Source organism: Eriocheir sinensis, chromosome 69 (genome assembly GCF_024679095.1).
Source record: "Eriocheir sinensis breed Jianghai 21 chromosome 69, ASM2467909v1, whole genome shotgun sequence".
Lineage (NCBI taxonomy): Eukaryota > Metazoa > Arthropoda > Malacostraca > Decapoda > Varunidae > Eriocheir > Eriocheir sinensis.
Genome location: NC_066577.1, coordinates 7881122 through 7898621, shown reverse-complemented (window position 1 = coordinate 7898621; position 17500 = coordinate 7881122). Strand labels below are relative to the sequence as shown.

The window sequence follows — 17500 nt, the reverse complement described above, 5'->3', positions numbered from 1 at the left end:
TGTGTGTGTGTGTGTGTGTGTGTCTGTCTCTCTCTCTCTCTCTCTCTCTCTCTCTCTCTCTCTCTCTCTCTCTCTCTCTCTCTCTCTCTCTCTCTCTCTCTTTATTTTCCAACTTCTGAACAAATACCGAATGAGAGAGAGAGAGAGAGAATTAAGGAAAAGAAAAGGAGAGAGTGAACGGAGGAATGAGAGAGAGAGAGAGAGAGAGAGAGAGAGAGAGAGATTGTACACCCCCTCAAAATAGTACTGTCGCCTTCCTTTTCTCTTTCTCTCATTCTACATTTTAAAAGGAAAAAAAAGTTAATCTCTAAGGGAACAAACAAACAAACAAACATTATATAATTATCTCCTATTATCATTATTATTATTATTATTATTATTATTATTTGCGTTTGTGTGTGTGTTTGTTTGTGTCACCTAATAACATTTCATATACATTCCAGGCTATGAACATTCTCCTTTTATTATTATTATTATTATTATTATTATTATTATTATTATTATTATTATTATTATTACTGTTGATGTTGTTGTTGTTCTTGGTCTTGATGTTAATTAGTTTAGATTCTCATTTGGTTTCATGATTATTATTATTATTATTATTATTATTATTATTAACTTTGATATACATATACACTCATATATACACACACTCTCTCTCTCTCTCTCTCTCTCTCTCTCTCTCTCTCTCTCTCTCTCTCTCTCTCTCTCTCTCTCTCTCTCTCTCTCTCTCTCTCTCTCTCTCTCTCTCTCTCTCTCTCTCTCTCTCTCTCTCTCTCTCAAGTGCCAAACCCATGTGCAATATTATATTATTTCTTATATTGGGAGAAATTTTATCTTTCAATCTCTATCTATCAATATCTATCTATATATTTTATTATATCTATTTATCTATCCATCTATCTATCTATTTGTCTTTTTATTTATTATTGTAACATCTAATTTTATCTTTTTTTATGGAATATATTATTTTTAGTACAATTAACTACAATTTTTTTCAAACATCAATTTTCTTCCCTTTCTTTCTTTGTTTTTTTTTTCCATTTTCTTTCAATATTTTTTAGTTATCCCAATTTTTCCCATTTTCTTTTAATGATTTTTAGCTATCCCAATTTTTTCCATTTTCTTATTAATATTTTTAGTTATCCCAATTTTTTCCCATTTTCTCATTAATATTTTTAGTTATCCCAATTTTTTCCATTTTCTTATTAATATTTTTTAGTTATCCCAATTTTTCCTCATTTTCTCATTAATATTTTTTTAGTTATCCCAATTTTTCCCATTTTCTTTTAATATTTTTTAGTTATCCCAATTTTTTCCATTTTCTTTTAATGTTTTTTTAGTTATCCCAATTTTTCCCATTTTCTTTTAATATTTTTTAGTTATCCCAATTTTTTCCATTTTCTTTCAATATTTTTTAGTTATCCCAATTTTTTCCATTTTCTATTAATATTTTTAGTTATCCCAATTTTTTCCATTTTCTTTTAATATTTTTTAGTTATCCCAATTTTTTCCATTTTCTCATTAATATTTTTAGTTATCCCAATTTTTCCCATTTTCTCATTAATATTTTAAGTTATCCCAATTTTTCCCATTTTCTCATTAATATTTTAAGTTATCCCAATTTTTTCCATTTTCTTTTAATATTTTTTAGTTATCCCAATTTTTCCCATTTTCTCATTAATATTTTAAGTTATCCCAATTTTTTCCATTTTCTTTTAATATTTTTTAGTTATCCCAATTTTTCCCATTTTCTCATTTATATTTTAAGTTATCCCAAATTTTTTCCATTTTCTCATTAATATTTTAAGTTATCCCAATTTTTCCCATTTTCTCATTAATATTTTAAGTTATCCCAATTTTTTCCATTTTCTTTCATATTTTTAGTTATCCCAATTTTTCCCATTTTCTCATTAATATTTTAAGTTATCCCAATTTTTCCATTTTCTTAACATTTTTTAATTAACCCAATTTTTTCCATTTTCTTTTAATATTTTTTAGTCACCCCAATTTTTCCCATTTTCTCATCCATTTTCTTTCCTTCTTATTTTCCCTTTTCCCAGTTTTTCTATATTTTCCTTCAATTTCTTCAGTTACCCCAAATCTCTATTTATCAAAACTACCCATTCAATGCGTCTTCCTTACTCCATTTTCTTTAACCATCTCTACCCCCTCCCTCGCCTCCCTCTCAAGGCCCAATGTAACAGAGGTACGCGCTGAGGCCGTGAGCAGCTATATTATTTCCCCAGTCTTTTTCTGTCCTCCTGCGGGTCTCGTGTCAGATACCCAGATAAGTAAAGCAAGGAGGTGAATCAAATGAGCCACGGAATGTAAACAAATGAGAGTCTGTTTGCTTGGTTCTAAGGCAGCTCTTGGCAGGTTCAATGGGTCGAATAGCTCCATTGTCACTAGCATCTATTATTTGTATGTGTTCTATTTTGTGTCTATTGTTCTCCTTAAGGCAGCTTGTGGGGCGAAACATTCCAAATCTTTTAATTTCAAACGATGATTTTGTTTTCCTCTTAGACCCATTGAATTTTGTAATAATAGTAATAATAATAATAATAATAATAATAGTGATTTTCAAAGGCCGGGAGTTTTTATAAAGTGTCTTACTGGTTAGCGAGAATTCAGATTATTATTATTATTATTATTATTGTGTTACTTAAATGTGGCCTATCTGTCTATCTATCTATCTATCTATCGCTTCCTATGTCTCTCTCTCTCTCACACACACACACACACACACACACACACACACACACACACTACCAAACATTATATATATAGTAAGATAACCATATATATATTTTTCCATAAGAAGGACATTTTGATAACATTGCAGTTTTATATATTTGTAGAGAAAATTAGTTGAGAGAGAGAGAGAGAGAGAGAGATGTTCTGTTTTTGTGTAGTGAAAAAGAGAGAGAGAGAGAGAAGAAAAGGAAGGAGAAGGAAGGAAGGAAGGAAGAAAGGAAAGAAGGAAGGAAGGAAGGAAGGAACAGAGAATCAGAAAAGAAAAAAAATAACCATGAAATTAAAAGATAAACAAAAATGAAAGAAAAAGAAAGAAAGGAAGAAAAAGGAAGAGAAGATTGAAAAAAGAAAATGAGAGAAGGAAGAAAAAAAAACATCTCAATCTCTAAGGAACAATATAAATAATAATAATAACAATAATAATAATAATAATAATAATAATAATAATAATAATAATGTAATGATGCAAGGTGTATTATAATAAAGAGTGGATATTATGAAGTAAATAAATGGTTTAATTAATTCCTTTCCAGTAGTAGTATTAATAGTAGTAGTAGTAGTAGTAGTAGTAGTAATCTATGTATTCAATGATCAATATATGTCAATTTATTATGTATCATCACTAATGTTCTATCTCTATCTTGTCTATCTATCAATATCTACTTATCTATCCATGTCTTACCAATGTCTATCCATATCGTATTCTGTCTATCAATCTTTTTTTTTATAGCAAAGCATAAAAAAAAACTATTAAAGAAAATAACCGGGGACCATGTTTCTTAATGGTCCCTCCAAGCGAGAAAAATGAGAAAAAATCACCCTCACACAAACCATTTCATAATATATATCAAAGCATTTGTGATCAGTTTATGTATCATCTATTTTTGGGGGTTTATATCATGGCACAAATTTGGCCCGTCACTGCTACACGGTAAAGCCACAAATTTGGCCCGTCGCTGCTACATGGTAAAGCCACAAATTTGGCCCATCGCTGCTACATGGTAAAGCCACAAATTTGGCCCGTCGCTGCTACACGGTAAAGCCACAAATTTGGCCCGTCACTGCTACATGGTAAAGCCACAAATTTGGCCCGTCACTGCTACACGGTAAACCCACAAATTTGGCCCGTCACTGCTACACTGGAAACCCACTAATTTGGCCCGTCACTGCTACACGGTAAAGCCACAAATTTGTCTGTCATTGCTACGGTAAAGCCAAAAATTTGGCCTGTCACTGCTACACGGTAAAGCCACAAATTTGGCCCATCACTGCTACATGGTAAAGCCACAAATTTGGCCCGTCACTGCTACATGGTAAAGCCACAAATTTGGCCTGTTGCTGCTACACAGTAAAGCCACAAATTTGGCCCGTCACTGCTACACGGTAAAGCCACAAATTTGGCCCGTCACTGCTACACGGTAAAGCCACAAATTTGGCCCGTCGCTGCTACATGGTAAAGCCACAAATTTGGCCCGTCGCTGCTACACGGTAAAGCCACAAATTTGGCCTGTCGCTGCTACACGGTAAAGCCACAAATTTGGCCCGTCCCTGCTACACGGTAAAGCCACAAATTTGGCCCGTCGCTGCTACACGGTAAAGCCACAAATTTGGCCCGTCGCTGCTACTGGGTTAAAGAAAAAAAGCCCTCTACTTATAACTCCTGAACAGAGTACGGAGGAGTGGCCAAAAAGAGAGGTCAATTTCAGGAGGAGAGGTGTCCAGATACCCTCCTCTATTCTCTATCCTGTCTATCTCATCATCAATCTTCACAGCTGGGGAATAGATTATCACATATGCAATTCTTATCAACCAGGAAGGACAAAGAGTCTTCCACTGTATATATATATAATCCTCTGTTTATTTCCTTGATGTTACCCCATATGAAAAGTCTTATAATACCAGGAATAGTAACCATGACTGTGCTGAATGGATATACTGTGGATGGTAAACTTAGCAAAAATGGCATTGAATCTTCATATTAACAGCAAGACTTCATGATAATTGAGTCTATATATACCCAAACCCTTTTCAAACACTAACATTGCCTTGAAAATTCATATATATTGTAAAGTTTCATTACAAACGTATATTAGGATGCCCAAAGCCTTTTCAAACACTAACATTGCCTTAAAAATTCATATATATTTTAAACCTTCATTATAAACATATATATTAGGATGCCCAAAGCCTTTTCAAACACTTAGAATATCCTTCAAAATTCATATATATTGTAAACGTTCATTATAAACGTATATTAGGATGCCCAAAGCCTTTTCAAACACTTAAAATATCCTTCAAAATTCATATATATTGTAAACTTTCATTATAAACATATATATTAGGATGCCCAAAGCCTTTTCAAACACTTAAAATATCCTTCAAAATTCATATATATTGTAAAGTTTCATTATAAACGTATATTAGGATGCCCAAAGCCTTTTCAAACACCAACATTGCCTTAAAAATTCATATATATTGTAAACGTTCATTATAAACATATATATTAGGATGCCCAAAGCCTTTTCAAACACTTAAAATATCCTTCAAAATTCATATATATTGTAAACGTTCATTATAAACACATGTATTAGGATCCACAAAGCCTTTTCAAACACCAACATTGCCTTAAAAATTCATATATATTGTAAACGTTCATTATAAACGTATATTAGGATGCCCAAAGCCTTTTAAAACACACTAAATGGCTCTAAACTTTCTCAATACAGTAAGATTTCATAATAAACGTATATATTAAGATCCCAAAGCCTTTTAAAACACACTAAATGGCTTTAAACTTTCTCAATACAGTAAAATTTCATAATTGACATATTAAGATGCCCAAAGCCTTTTAAAACTCACTAAATGGCTCTAAACTTTCTCAACACAGTAAGATTTCATATTAAACGTATATATTAAGATCCCAAAGCCTTTTAAAACACACTAAATGGCTTTAAACTTTCTCAATACAGTAAGATTTCATGATTAACATATATACTAGGATGCCCAAAGCCTTTTAAAACTCACTAAATGGCTCTAAACTCTCTCAATACAATAAGATTTCATAATTAACATATATTAAGATGCCCAAAGCCTTTTAAAACACACTAAATGGCCCAAAGCCTTTTAAAACACTAAATGACAATTGGCCTTTCAAAACACATACACAATAGCAACAACAACCGTGAATTAAGTCTATGGTAAAAAGCAACAACATTAAACAACAACATTCGCAATAATAATAAGAAAAAGAAGAATCACAATAGTTACTCCGTTAAAAATACTGAAAATCAACAACATTACCAAAACAAAACAAAGCCGCGTGAGAGAGAGGAGGAGGAAAACATGATTAGGGATGAGAAGATGGCGGAAGAAAAAATGATGATTGATTGATTGAAAGGAGGAGGAGGAAGAGGATGAGACACAAGAAAGAAATGGAGGAAGAACAATAAGAGGAGGAAGTAGAGGAAAGGGAGGAAGGTGAGGAAGAGGAGGAGGAGGAGGAGGGGGAAGAAGAATCACAAGAAGGAGAGGAAGAAGAAGAACAGGAGGAGGATGAAGAAGAAGAACGAGATCTACAAGGAAGAGAAGAAAGAAGAGGAGGAGGAAGGAGAAGAAGAAGGAAGAGGAGGAAGAAGAACAAGGAGAGAGTGAACACGAGGAAGAAGAAGAAGAAGAAGAAGACAACAAGAACGAAGGAAAAGAACAGGAACAAAAAAAGAAGACAGGGAAGAAAAACAATGATAAGAAGAAGATAAACAAGAAGAAAAAGGAAGAAAATAAAGACGGGAAGAAGAAGGAAAAGAAAATAAAGACAAACAAAGAAAAACAAAGAAGAAAAAACAAACAAACCAACACACAGTCTCTCTACAGCTTCATAAAAAAAGTTACCAATGAAGAAAAACAAAGAAAATCGAAGAGAAAACCCAAGAAGGCAACCCCCGACACCCACTCTCTCTACGGCTTCATATAAGTACCGATGAAGAAAATGGTCTCACTGTCATGAATAAGGTAAATAAAGGGACTATTTACGAACACAATCTTCCCGATCTTGGTCACAATAACCGCCGCTGTTGCTCCTGCCGCCTCCGTCCCCTCCTCGTCCACCTTCACGACCGTCTTGTGGATGAAGTGTTTAACGAATAAGTTCTCATTAAACGAAGTCAGGTTAGCGTGGGCACTGTCGAACACATCACTGATCCCCAGAGTCTTTAATGCCTGAAGGAGAGAGGGAATAAGCGATTAGGAAAGGAGAAAACAGGAAAATATCGTGTCGGCCATGTTTTGAAAAGTTTCGAAGCTTCCAAAACTCGCTCTTGTTTGATAAGGCTTTGGTTGTGGTTGTCGGGGTTTTCCATGGGTTGTATTATGAGCCTAGGGATAGGGCTTTGGTAGAGGTTGTGTGGTGAGTTGTATTAGTGTTATGAGCCTATTGTGGTAGTTTGACAAGGCTTTAGTAGAGGTTGTTGTGTTAGTATTGCCATGGGTAGTGTTATGAGCCTGGGGATAGTTTGACAAGGCTTTGGTAGAGGTTGTTGTGTTAGTATTGCCATGGGTAGTGTTATGAGCCTAGTGATAGTTTGACAAGGCTTTGGTAGAGGTTGTTGTGTTAGTATTGCCATGGGTAGTGTTATGAGCCTAGTGATAGTTTGACAAGGCTTTGGTAGAGGTTGTTGTGTTAGTATTGCCCTGGGTAGTGTTGTGAGCCTAGGGATAGTTTGACAAGGCTTTAGTAGAGGTTGTTGTGTTAGTATTGCCCTGGGTAGTGTTATAAGCTTAGTGATACTTTGACAAGGCTTTGGTAATAGAGGTTGTATTAGTATTGCCATGGATAGTGTTATGAGCCTAGCGATAGTGTTAAGGTTACTACCTCTACTACTACTACTACTACTACTACTACTACTACTACTACTACTACTATTACTATCACTACTAGCCCTACAACTACTATACTTACCGATTTCATATCCTCAGCAAACTCAGACCTGACCTCAAACTTGGGCAAGGTGATATCGTAGACGTCGTAATCCAATTTTGACCAAGCCGCTCTGAGTGTGTTCATGTTGAGGGCGTTCAGGGTTCTTGTAAAGTCGCTGGGAGAGTTTTCGTTTGGAAGCAAGATCGTCATGTTGACCAAGCCGGTGGAGTAAGGGAGTTGAACAACCTCAGCGCTGAGTTCACAAACGAGGGCTATGGAGAGAAAGAGGAGGAGGAGGAGAAGGAGGGAGAGGGAGAGATAAAAGAGAGAGAGAGAGAGGGGTTTGATAAGTGCTCTGATGATGGGAATTGACACACACACACACACACACACACACACACACACACACACACACACACACACACACACACACACACACACACACACACTCGATCCCTTCCTATCCCTTCCTTCCTCCTCCTCCTTCTCTCCCTCCTCCGTCTTCTTCTTCTTCTTTCTCCTCCTCCTCCTCCTCTTTCATTCCTTTCCTCCCCTTCCTTCTCCTCCTCCTTCTTCTCTTCCTTTCCCTTCCTCTCCAACTCTTCCACTCCTTCCTCCTCCTCCTCCTCCTCCTCCTCCTTCACCTCCACCATACTTACCCCTCCCAATCAGAACGTCATTTCTCCTCATTGTATCCACCATGACCTCCTCCCCTCCCAGAAGTTGGAATGGCCGACGTTCGGTGAGCGCGGCCTTGAAAGGGTACCGCCAAGCCCCCTTGAAATACACAGCGCCAACAGCGACCATCTTAGTATTGCCCGCGAGTAGGGGAGGATCAATGATGCTTGGAATTAGACCTTTTGTGGTAGTGTTTACGAAGTTGTTGATGGTTTTTGCAGCGAGCTCCGTCTGTCGAGAGAACAATAGTAGTAGTAGTAGTAGTAAAAATGACATAATTACGAATATATTAAACTCTCTCTCTCTCTCTCTCTCTCTCTCTCTCTCTCTCTCTCTCTCTCTCTCTCTCTCTCTCTCTCTCTCTCTCTCTTATACAAAACTCCCGTTCCTCACCCTTCCTTCCCTTCATCCTCCTCCTCCTCCTCCTCCTCCTCATTCTCACCTTACTCAGGTCGAGGCTCACGAGTTCATCGGCTAATTCAACCTTACAGCAAGCGAGAGGGAGTTTGTCGTCCACGTAAAGTCTTGTCGCAGAATCCAGTGATATCTCTGAGTCTTGCACGCCGAGGCCATTCACGCTGGGGGGGAGAGAGTTGTAATAGTAGTAGTAATAGTGGTAGTAGTAGTAGTAGAGATAGATGGATAGATAGATAGAGAGAGTTAACTATACGAAAGACAGAGAAAGGAAGGAAATAAAGAGGAGAAAGAGGAAAAGAATGAAAGAAAATGGAGAAGAGGTGGAAGAAGAAAAAGAATAAGAGGACAAGAAGAAAATACGACAGGAAAAGAGAATAGCGAAGACAAAAAGAGAGATAGAAAGCAAGAAAAACGAGAAAATGAAGAAGAAAAAGAAGAAGAAAAACACTCAGAGAAAAAAAGCGAAAAAAATAGAAGAAAAAACAAGAAAAACAGGAAATCAAAACACAAAACAAACACACAATCACAACCACTTTCAAACGCAACCAAAACCCAAAACTCGAAAACTCAACCCAAAATCAACCCAAGGAAAAAAAAAAACGAGAAAAAAGCGAAAAAAATTGAGGAAAAAACAAGAAAAACAGGAAATGAAAACACAAAACAAACACACAATCACAACCACTTTCAAACACAACCAAAACCCAAAACTCGAAAACTCAACCCAAAATCAACCCAAGTCAACCTCGAACCACTCCCTCACGTACCTCGTCTCATACTGCTTCAGGAGGGCGGTCGTTCCGGTCTTCTGCGTCAATCCTAAAGCTTCCCTCAACTCCTTCTCCGTGTTTCCTTCTGAACCTATGTAAACCAGCGCTAAAACCACCCAAATACTATAAGGGGAAATAAGAGTGTTCTGAGTAGTGTTAGAAGTGATAGGTTCGACAAGTTTCTGGAGTAGTTGCAATCCCAAGTTAGAGGCCCCAGTAGCAGCTGTAGTAGTGGTAGTCGTTGGAGCAGGCGGGATAGTCGTTGCTGGGCATGGTCGTGGAGTGGTGGTAGTGGCAATAGTAGTAGTGGTTAGGAATAGTAGTAGTAGTAGTGGTCGTAGTGGGTTGGTCATCCTGGCGGTGGTGGTGGTTGTTGTAGTAGAAGGTGCTGATGTAGTCGGGACCTGTCGAAAGAATAATTTTGGGTTAATAATAATAATAATAATAATAATAATAATAATAATAATAATAATAATAATAATAGTAATGATTCTCTCTCTCTCTCTCTCTCTCTCTCTCTCTCTCTCTCTCTCTCTCTCTCTCTCTCTCTCTCTCTCTCTCTCTCTCTCTCTATTTTATTTATTTCAATTTTTTTCCTTCTTTCTCCTTCTATCTTCATTCCTCCTCCTCCTCCTCCTCCTCCTCTTCCCTCTTCTTCCTTCTCTTGTTCCCTGATCATGCCTTCCTCCTCCTCCCTCTCCTCCTCCTCCTTCTCCTTCTCCTCCCCCTCTTCCTCTTATTAGTACGAGAGACAGGTTTCAAGGTATGGAATGCAGTCTTGTGTGTTGGTGACTGTGTGTGTGTGTGTGTGTGTGTGTGTGTGTGTGTGTGTGTGTGTGTGTGTGTGTGTGTGTGTGTGTTGTCAAGGCACGTCTCCAAGCTACTACTACTACTACTACTACTACTACTACTACTACTACTACTTTTATTATTATTATTATTATCATTATTGTTATTATTGGCGTAGTAACAGTAGTAGTAGTAGTAGTAGTAGTAGTAGTAGTAGTAGTAGTAGTAGTAGTAGTAGTAGTAGTTAGATTCATTATTACCCAGATACATTTTTTGATAAATTATAAAAAAAATATCCAGTTCTTGATGTCTTCAGATAATGAGCGAACCAGGAGAGGAATGAAAGCTTCCAGGCGACCCTTATCATCATCATTATTATTATTATTATTATTATTTAGAGAAGAGGGAGAAGAGAAGGAAGGGGTTAGAGGAAGGTAGAGCGGAAGAGTAATTGTGCGTGGTCACCTTGAAGCAGGCCGCGGGGAAATCAAGCCGGTCTCCCAGCTCTACAATTATACACGATTTCTCCGACATTTATTTTCATTTTGCAGCACAAAGAGCAACTCAAGGGCAAACAAAAAGAAGATGTAAAGAAATAAAAGCCTGGTAACTGTTGCTCTCATATGGCGATAAGTAGGCGATGGCTGAGTGGTTAGCGTGCGGGCCCTGCATTCATCGCGTGCTGGACGACGCTGGTTCGAGTCCCCACGCTACCACCTGGGAGTTTTCAGTCACCGCCGAGTGGCTTAAAACTACCCACATGCTGTCCTGAAGACCACCATCAACCCGGACTCTAGAGGAAACCGTCGCTGGCTGAGTGGTTAGCGTGCTGGTCCCACATTCACCGAGTTCTGGACGACGCTGGTTCGAATCCGTCTCTACCACCTGGGAGTTTTCAGTCACCGCCGAGTGGCTTAAAACTACCCACATGCTGTCCTGAAGACCACCCATGAACCCGGACTCTAGAGGGCGGTGGCTGAGTGGTTAGCGTGCGGGCCCTGCATTCATCGCGTGCTGGACGATGCTGGTTCGAATCCCCACGCTACCACCTGGGATTTTTCAGTCACCGGCGAGTGGCTTAAAACTACCCACATGCTGTCCTGAAGACCACCCATCAACCCGGACTCTAGAGGGCGGTGGCTGAGTGGTTAGCGTGCTGGTCCCACATTCACCGAGTTCTGGACGATGCTGGTTCGAATCCTCCCTCTACCACCTGGGATTTTTCAGTCACCGCCGAGTGGCTTAAAACTACCCACATGCTGTCCTGAAGACCACCATCAACCCGGACTCTAGAGGGCGGTGGCTGAGTGGTTAGCGTGCGGGCCCCACATTCACATACCTGTCAGGCTGCTGTGGTGTCTTGTCATAAGATTTTGCGTTAAAGACCATGTTTGCGTATATAAAACGTACGTAAGACTTGACAGATATGGTTCCGGCGTACTCAAGCAGGGTGCACGAGGCTCCTCTCCCCTTCCCCCCCCTACACACACACACACACACACACACACACACACACACACACTAACCGTAACAAAAACCGTTACTCAGCACGCTCACATGAATTTAAATATGGCGCGTACGATGTATATTTCAAATTGTTTAACACGAACATATTAAAAAAAAACACACATCGCAAGCGGAACAAAACCCGTAAGATTTTCAACGTACGCCGTGAGACTTGAAAATCACCGAAATTACGTAAGACTTAGGCAAAACACGTAAGATTTGACAGCATATGCGAAAATGCCATACGACGAGTACGATACTTTGGCAACGCTGGTATGATAGCTCTGAGGCCGGATTCATGAAACCACGTACGAGACCTGTTTTGTTGGTAAGTCTCCTGGTAACTTCAACATCTAGGAACCTCGCTCTTGATCTTAAGGCGAACCAATGGATATGAAAAAAGTGTCGATCAGGCCTGTCACTGTAATATCGGAGCGGCCTAAACAAAAGGATCATTCGTAGAGGACAAAGTTACTTAAAGACTTATACCAACGACCGGTCTTGCTGTCTTGTTGATGCACATAAATGGAGAGTCTTATTTTTTGTAACAGGCCTAGTCAGGGGTTCGTCTACAAGACCAGCCATTCTATTTTTGTTATATTTTACAGCAATAAATATTTCAACTCAATTCAATTCAATAAAACTGGAATAAGTGTACGTTTCTGTAAATACACGTATGATCTTTAATATCGTACCCTTCTCCTTTGCTGTTTACTTGCAACAATAAACTACCAATTAACTCAGTAATAAAAAATAAAAAATGTCCATTGCCCATGCACTAAAAAAGTTCCATAGGTTTAGTCCTGCGCATTGAAGCTTTTTAAATTTGTGAGTTTTAATTCTTTATAGCTATTAACAGGAATATGCCCAGAATCGTCCAGAGTGGAGTTCTTACATAAAGTTTGAGCGAAGAGTTCAGCCTTAGAGACAGATGAGACGGCAGTGCTTAGATGCATATATATAAGTCTTACACGCCTTAAAGAGTGACAAATTGTGCATAAGATGATGTATTTGTATAATATAAAAAAAATGTCCATTGCCCAAACACTGAAAAAGTTCTATAGGTCTAGCCCTGCGCATTGAAGCTTTTTGAATCTGTGAGTTTTTATTCTTTATAGCTATTAACAGGAATATGCCCAGAATCGTCCAGAGTGGAGTTCTTACATAAAGTTTGAGCGAAGAGTTCAGCCTTAGAGACAGATGAGACGGCAGTGCTTAGATGCATATATATAAGTCTTACACGCTTTTAAAGAGTGTCAAATTATGCATAAGATGATGTATTTGTATAACATGAAAAAAATGTCCATTGCCCAAACACTAAAAAAGCTCTATAGGTCTAGTCCTGCGCATTGAAGCCTTTTGAATCTGTGAGTTTCGATTCTTTATAGATATTAACAGGAATATGCCCGGAATCGTCCAGAGTGGAGTTCTTACATAAAGTTTGAGCGAAGAGTTCACCCTTACAGACAGATGAGACGGCAGTGCTTTAATGCATATATACAAGTCTTACACGTCTTATAGAATGACAAATTGTGCATAAGATGATGTATTTGTATAATATAAAAAAAATGTCCATTGCCCAAACACTAAAAAAGTTCTATAGGTCTAGTCCTGCGCATTGAAGCCTTTTGAATTTGTAAGTTTTGAGTCTTTATAGCTATTAACAGGAATATGCCCAGAATCGTCCAGAGTGGAGTTCTTACATAAAGTTTGAGCGAAGAGTTCAGCCTTAGAGACAGATGAGACGGCAGTGCTTAGATGCATATATATAAGTCTTACACGCTTTTAAAGAGTGTCAAATTATGCATAAGATGATGTATTTGTATAACATGAAAAAAATGTCCATTGCCCACCCACTAAAAAAGTTCTATAGGTCTAGCCCTGCGCATTGAAGCTTTTTGAATCTGTGAGTTTTTATTCTTTATAGCTATTAACAGGAATATGCCCAGAATCGTCCAGAGTGGAGTTCTTACAGAAAGTTTGAGCGAAGAGTTCAGCCTTACAGACAGATGAGACGGCAGTGCTTAGATGCATATATATATAAGTCTTACACGCCTTAAAGAGTGACAAATTATGCATAAGATAATGTATTTGTACAATATAAAAAAAATGTCCATTGCCCAAACACTAAAAAAGTTCTATAGGTTTAGCCCTGCGCATTGAAGCTTTTTGAATTTGTGAGTTTTTATTCTTTATAGCTATTAACAGGAATATGCCCAGAATCGTCTAGGGTGGAGTTCTTACAGAAAGTTTGAGCGAAGAGTTCAGCCTTAGAGACAGATGAGACGGCAGTGCTTTAATGCATATATATAAGTCTTACACGCCTTATAGAATGACAAATTATGCATAAGATGATGTATTTGTATAATATAAAAAAAATGTCCATTGCCCAAACACTAAAAAAGCTCTATAGGTTTAGTCCTGCGCATTGAAGCATTTTGAATTTGTAAGTTTTGAGTCTTTATAGCTATTAACAGGAATATGCCCAGAATCGTCCAGAGTGGAGTTCTTACAGAAAGTTTGAGAAGTGTTCAGCCTTAGAGACAGATGAGACGGCAGTGCTTAGATGCATATATATAAGTCTTACACGCCTTATAGAATGACAAATTGTGCATAAGATGATGTATTTGTATAATATAAAAAAAATGTCCATTGCCCAAACACTAAAAAAGTTCTATAGGTCTAGTCCTGCGCATTGAAGCCTTTTGAATCTGTGAGTTTCGATTCTTTATAGCTATTAATAGGAATATGCCCAGAATCGTCCAGAGTGGAGTTCTTACATAAAGTTTGATCGAAGAGTTCAGCCTTAGAGACAGATGAGACGGCAGTGCTTAGATGCATATATATATAAGTCTTACACGCCTTATAGAGTGACAAATTATGCATAAGATGATGTATTTGTATAATATAAAAAAAATGTCCATTGCCCAAACACCAAAAAAGTTCTATAGGTTTAGTCCTGCGCATTGAAGCTTTTTAAATTTGTGAGTTTTAATTCTTTATAGCTATTAACAGGAATATGCCCAGAATCGTCCAGAGTGGAGTTCTTACAGAAAGTTTGAGCGAAGAGTTCAGCCTTACAGACAGATGAGACGGCAGTGCTTAGATGCATATATATAAGTCTTACACGCCTTAAAGAGTGACAAATTGTGCACAAGATGATGTATTTGTATAATATAAAAAAAATGTCCATTGCCCAAACACTAAAAAAGTTCTATAGGTCTAGCCCTGCGCATTGAACCCTTTTAGATTTGTAAGTTTTGAGTCTTTATAGCTATTAATGCATAAGTTTTACACGGCTTAAATAATACGTGTCAGATTATACATAAGATGATGTATTTGTATAACATGTATATTGCTTACTGTGTATTTCAACTCCTTCCTCTTCTTCCTCTTCCTCCTTCTTCCTTGCCGGCTTTTGATACACTGGAAGAGGTGGAAGAGGGATGCAAGGAGGAGGAGGAGGAGGAGGAGGAGGAGGAGAAGGAGACGGAGGAGGAGGAGGACAACCTGCAGAATATAAGGAGATACGACGAAGAAGGAAATGAGGAGGAGGAGGAGTAGGAAGAGGAGGAGGAGGAGAAGGAGGAGGAGGAGGAGGAGGAAGAGGAGGAGGAGGAGAAGGAGGAGGAGGAGGTTGAATAATCTTGTTTTTCCAGTTTTTATCTTTATTTTTTTCTTTGCTTTCGTCTCTCTCTCTCTCTCTCTCTCTCTCTCTCTCTCTCTCTCTCTCTGCTATCCAATTAGTACGCACTCTGTCTATTGGTGTCCATTGCAAGACTGCGTACTAAATGGCAAGCGCACACACACACAATGAGAGAGAGAGAGAGAGAGAGAGAGAGGGGGAGTGGAGGAATGGAGAGAAAAAGGGGGGCGGGGGTTGGAGGAAAGATTGCGTGACAGCTGTTTCTCTCTCTCTCTCTCTCTCTCTCTCTCTCTCTCTCTCTCTCTCTCTCTCTCTCTCTCTCTCTCTCTCTCTCTCTTTTCGTGTGTCAATTCTATATCTTTTTTTCTCTCTTTTTGTTCTCTCTCTCTCTCTCTCTCTCTCTCTCTCTCTCTCTCTCTCTCTCTCTCTCTCTCTCTCTCTCTCTCTCTCTCTCTCTCTCTCTCTCTCTCCATTAATAAAACCTCCATTCTCTCTCACATCCATTTAATTACAACGCTTCTCATTACTATTATTATCATTTATTATTATTATTATTATTATTATTATTATTATTATCATATATACGTATTATTTGACATTGACAGAAGAACCGCCATGTCAGCTCGAGGCCATAAACAAAAACAAGCCCTCCACGTACAAGGTATCCAATCCTCCTACCCGCCATCTTGAATTCTATGCTATCGAACCAGTAAAAAACAAAAAACACCGAAAAATTAAAGGAAAAGAGATTTATTTAGGAAAGAAAATAAAGAAAACAGGAAAACTAGGCAGGGAAAAGGCTCATAAGCGTTTAATCTAGGGTGGTAGAGGCGTATTAGTGGAAGGAATCTACGCCATTTTTAACCTCTCTCCCGATGCGCTTTTGTCTATGGCTCCTGAAAGGTTTATTGATTTTTGGTGTTTATACTTTGGACAGAGGAGAGTCACAGCGTTGCCAAATCTTCATACTTATTCACTATCATATTTACCCTTAAAATAACTCCCACGTTCACACTAGTAACACTAATGGACTTAAAATACTCCAAAATCTATTAATTAAGTGTGTTTTCTGTTGTATTTATTTGCTGGGAGTGGAAGAATACCATAATAAAGGCAGTCTGGCACCGCTGTGGAGAGGATGCAAGAAGAGGAAGAAGAAGAGGAGCAGAAGAGAGCTGCGGCGTTGCCAAATCTTCACGGCCAGACGTTAACATATATCAATTTTAACCCCTGAAAGTCATTAAATACACTCTGATACCACCATATACTTACACATACTTACAAAACCATTAAGTATATGTGTCTGTGGTTTTACTTATGAGCCTGAAAGCGAAAAACACAATAACAATAAAAATCCGGCAGCGCTGTAAAGGGACGCAAGAGGAAGCAGAGGAGCACAACCCAGGGTGACACGGGCCAGGGAGGACGTTATTTACCGCGTTATTTCACCTCCTGGACCTCGACGCCGCCGGTTCGAACCCCGCTACGACTCCCAAAGCCTTACTCTCCCTTCAGCCAGCAGCTCGAGGCCTGGGAACGCTAAATAAGGCCTAAAAAGCCATGAATATCTTTACCAACGTGTCCAACCAGGTCTCCGGGCTCGGGTCCTGGTTCAAGAAGGAGGAAGGTCAGCAGGAAGGTCAGCAGGAGGGTCAGCAGCAGGGGGGTCAGCAGGGCGAGGCTGACCCTTCACCGCCCTCTGCTAACGCCTCGGAGCAGAGTGTGAAGGGCTCGGCGGATGGGGACGAGGACGCGGCCTCTCAGCACTCAGGGTGTGTTTGTGTGTGTGTTTGTGGGTGTGTTTGGAGGGGGGGGGGTGTTTGTGGGTGTGTTTGGAGGGGGGGGGGTGTTTGTGGGTGTTTCTTTGGGGGGGGGTGTTTGTTTGTGTGTGTGGGGGGGGGGGTTTCAAGGGCGTTGGTGTTTGTTTTGTGTGTGTTAGAAAGGTGTGTGTGTTTCAAGGGTGTGTTTCTTTTAGGGTGAGTGTGTGTGGGTGTTTGTTTTGGGCAGGGGTGTTTGGGAGGGGCT

At 38.9% G+C, this 17500-nt stretch overlaps 3 protein-coding genes and 1 long non-coding RNA gene across 12 annotated transcripts in view; 3 read left to right on the top strand and 1 right to left on the bottom strand.

Moving 5' to 3' along the window:
* The window catches only part of LOC126988614 (band 4.1-like protein 5), a 32936-nt gene extending 32204 nt beyond the window's left edge, over positions 1-732 (top strand). For all 7 annotated transcript variants that reach the window (XM_050846973.1, XM_050846974.1, XM_050846976.1 and 4 more), the window contains one exon: positions 1-732. This exon is cut by the window's left edge and continues 489 nt beyond it. The gene's annotated coding sequence lies outside the window, so the exon portion shown is untranslated.
* A 4121-nt stretch (positions 733-4853) lies between these two features.
* LOC126988613 (uncharacterized) lies at positions 4854-6444 on the top strand. Its single transcript, XR_007742297.1, has 2 exons — positions 4854-4993; positions 5160-6444. It is a non-coding gene; the product is annotated as an uncharacterized LOC126988613 (long non-coding RNA).
* Positions 5424-15353, bottom strand: LOC126988612 (serine protease inhibitor 42Dd-like). Its single transcript, XM_050846969.1, has 6 exons — positions 15193-15353; positions 9532-9938; positions 8793-8928; positions 8332-8581; positions 7712-7944; positions 5424-6972 (listed from the first exon to the last, which is right to left on the bottom strand). Exons 2-6 carry the CDS (start codon positions 9885-9887, stop codon positions 6712-6714), a joined length of 1236 nt encoding a protein of 411 aa, XP_050702926.1. The 5' UTR covers positions 9888-9938; positions 15193-15353; the 3' UTR covers positions 5424-6711.
* A 1488-nt stretch (positions 15354-16841) lies between these two features.
* LOC126988609 (synapse-associated protein of 47 kDa-like) overlaps positions 16842-17500 on the top strand; it is a 21043-nt gene continuing 20384 nt past the window's right edge. For all 3 annotated transcript variants that reach the window (XM_050846967.1, XM_050846968.1, XM_050846966.1), the window contains exon 1: positions 16842-17247. In XM_050846967.1, the coding sequence (XP_050702924.1) occupies positions 17036-17247 (212 nt within the window). In that variant the 5' untranslated portion in view covers positions 16842-17035. The remainder of the gene's footprint in view (positions 17248-17500) is intronic.

Bases quoted from the DNA above. Each gene is read 5' to 3' on its own strand.
- LOC126988612 (XM_050846969.1), bottom strand. From the start codon at position 9,887: ATGACCAACCCACTACGACCACTACTACTACTACTATTCCTAACCACT. The intron at 8,929-9,531 runs GTACGTGAGGGA...TCTCCCCCCCAG, and splicing joins CTGAAGCAGTATGAGACGAG to CGTGAATGGCCTCGGCGTGC. The intron at 7,945-8,331 runs GTAAGTATGGTG...TTCTCTCCATAG, and splicing joins TGACGTTCTGATTGGGAGGG to CCCTCGTTTGTGAACTCAGC.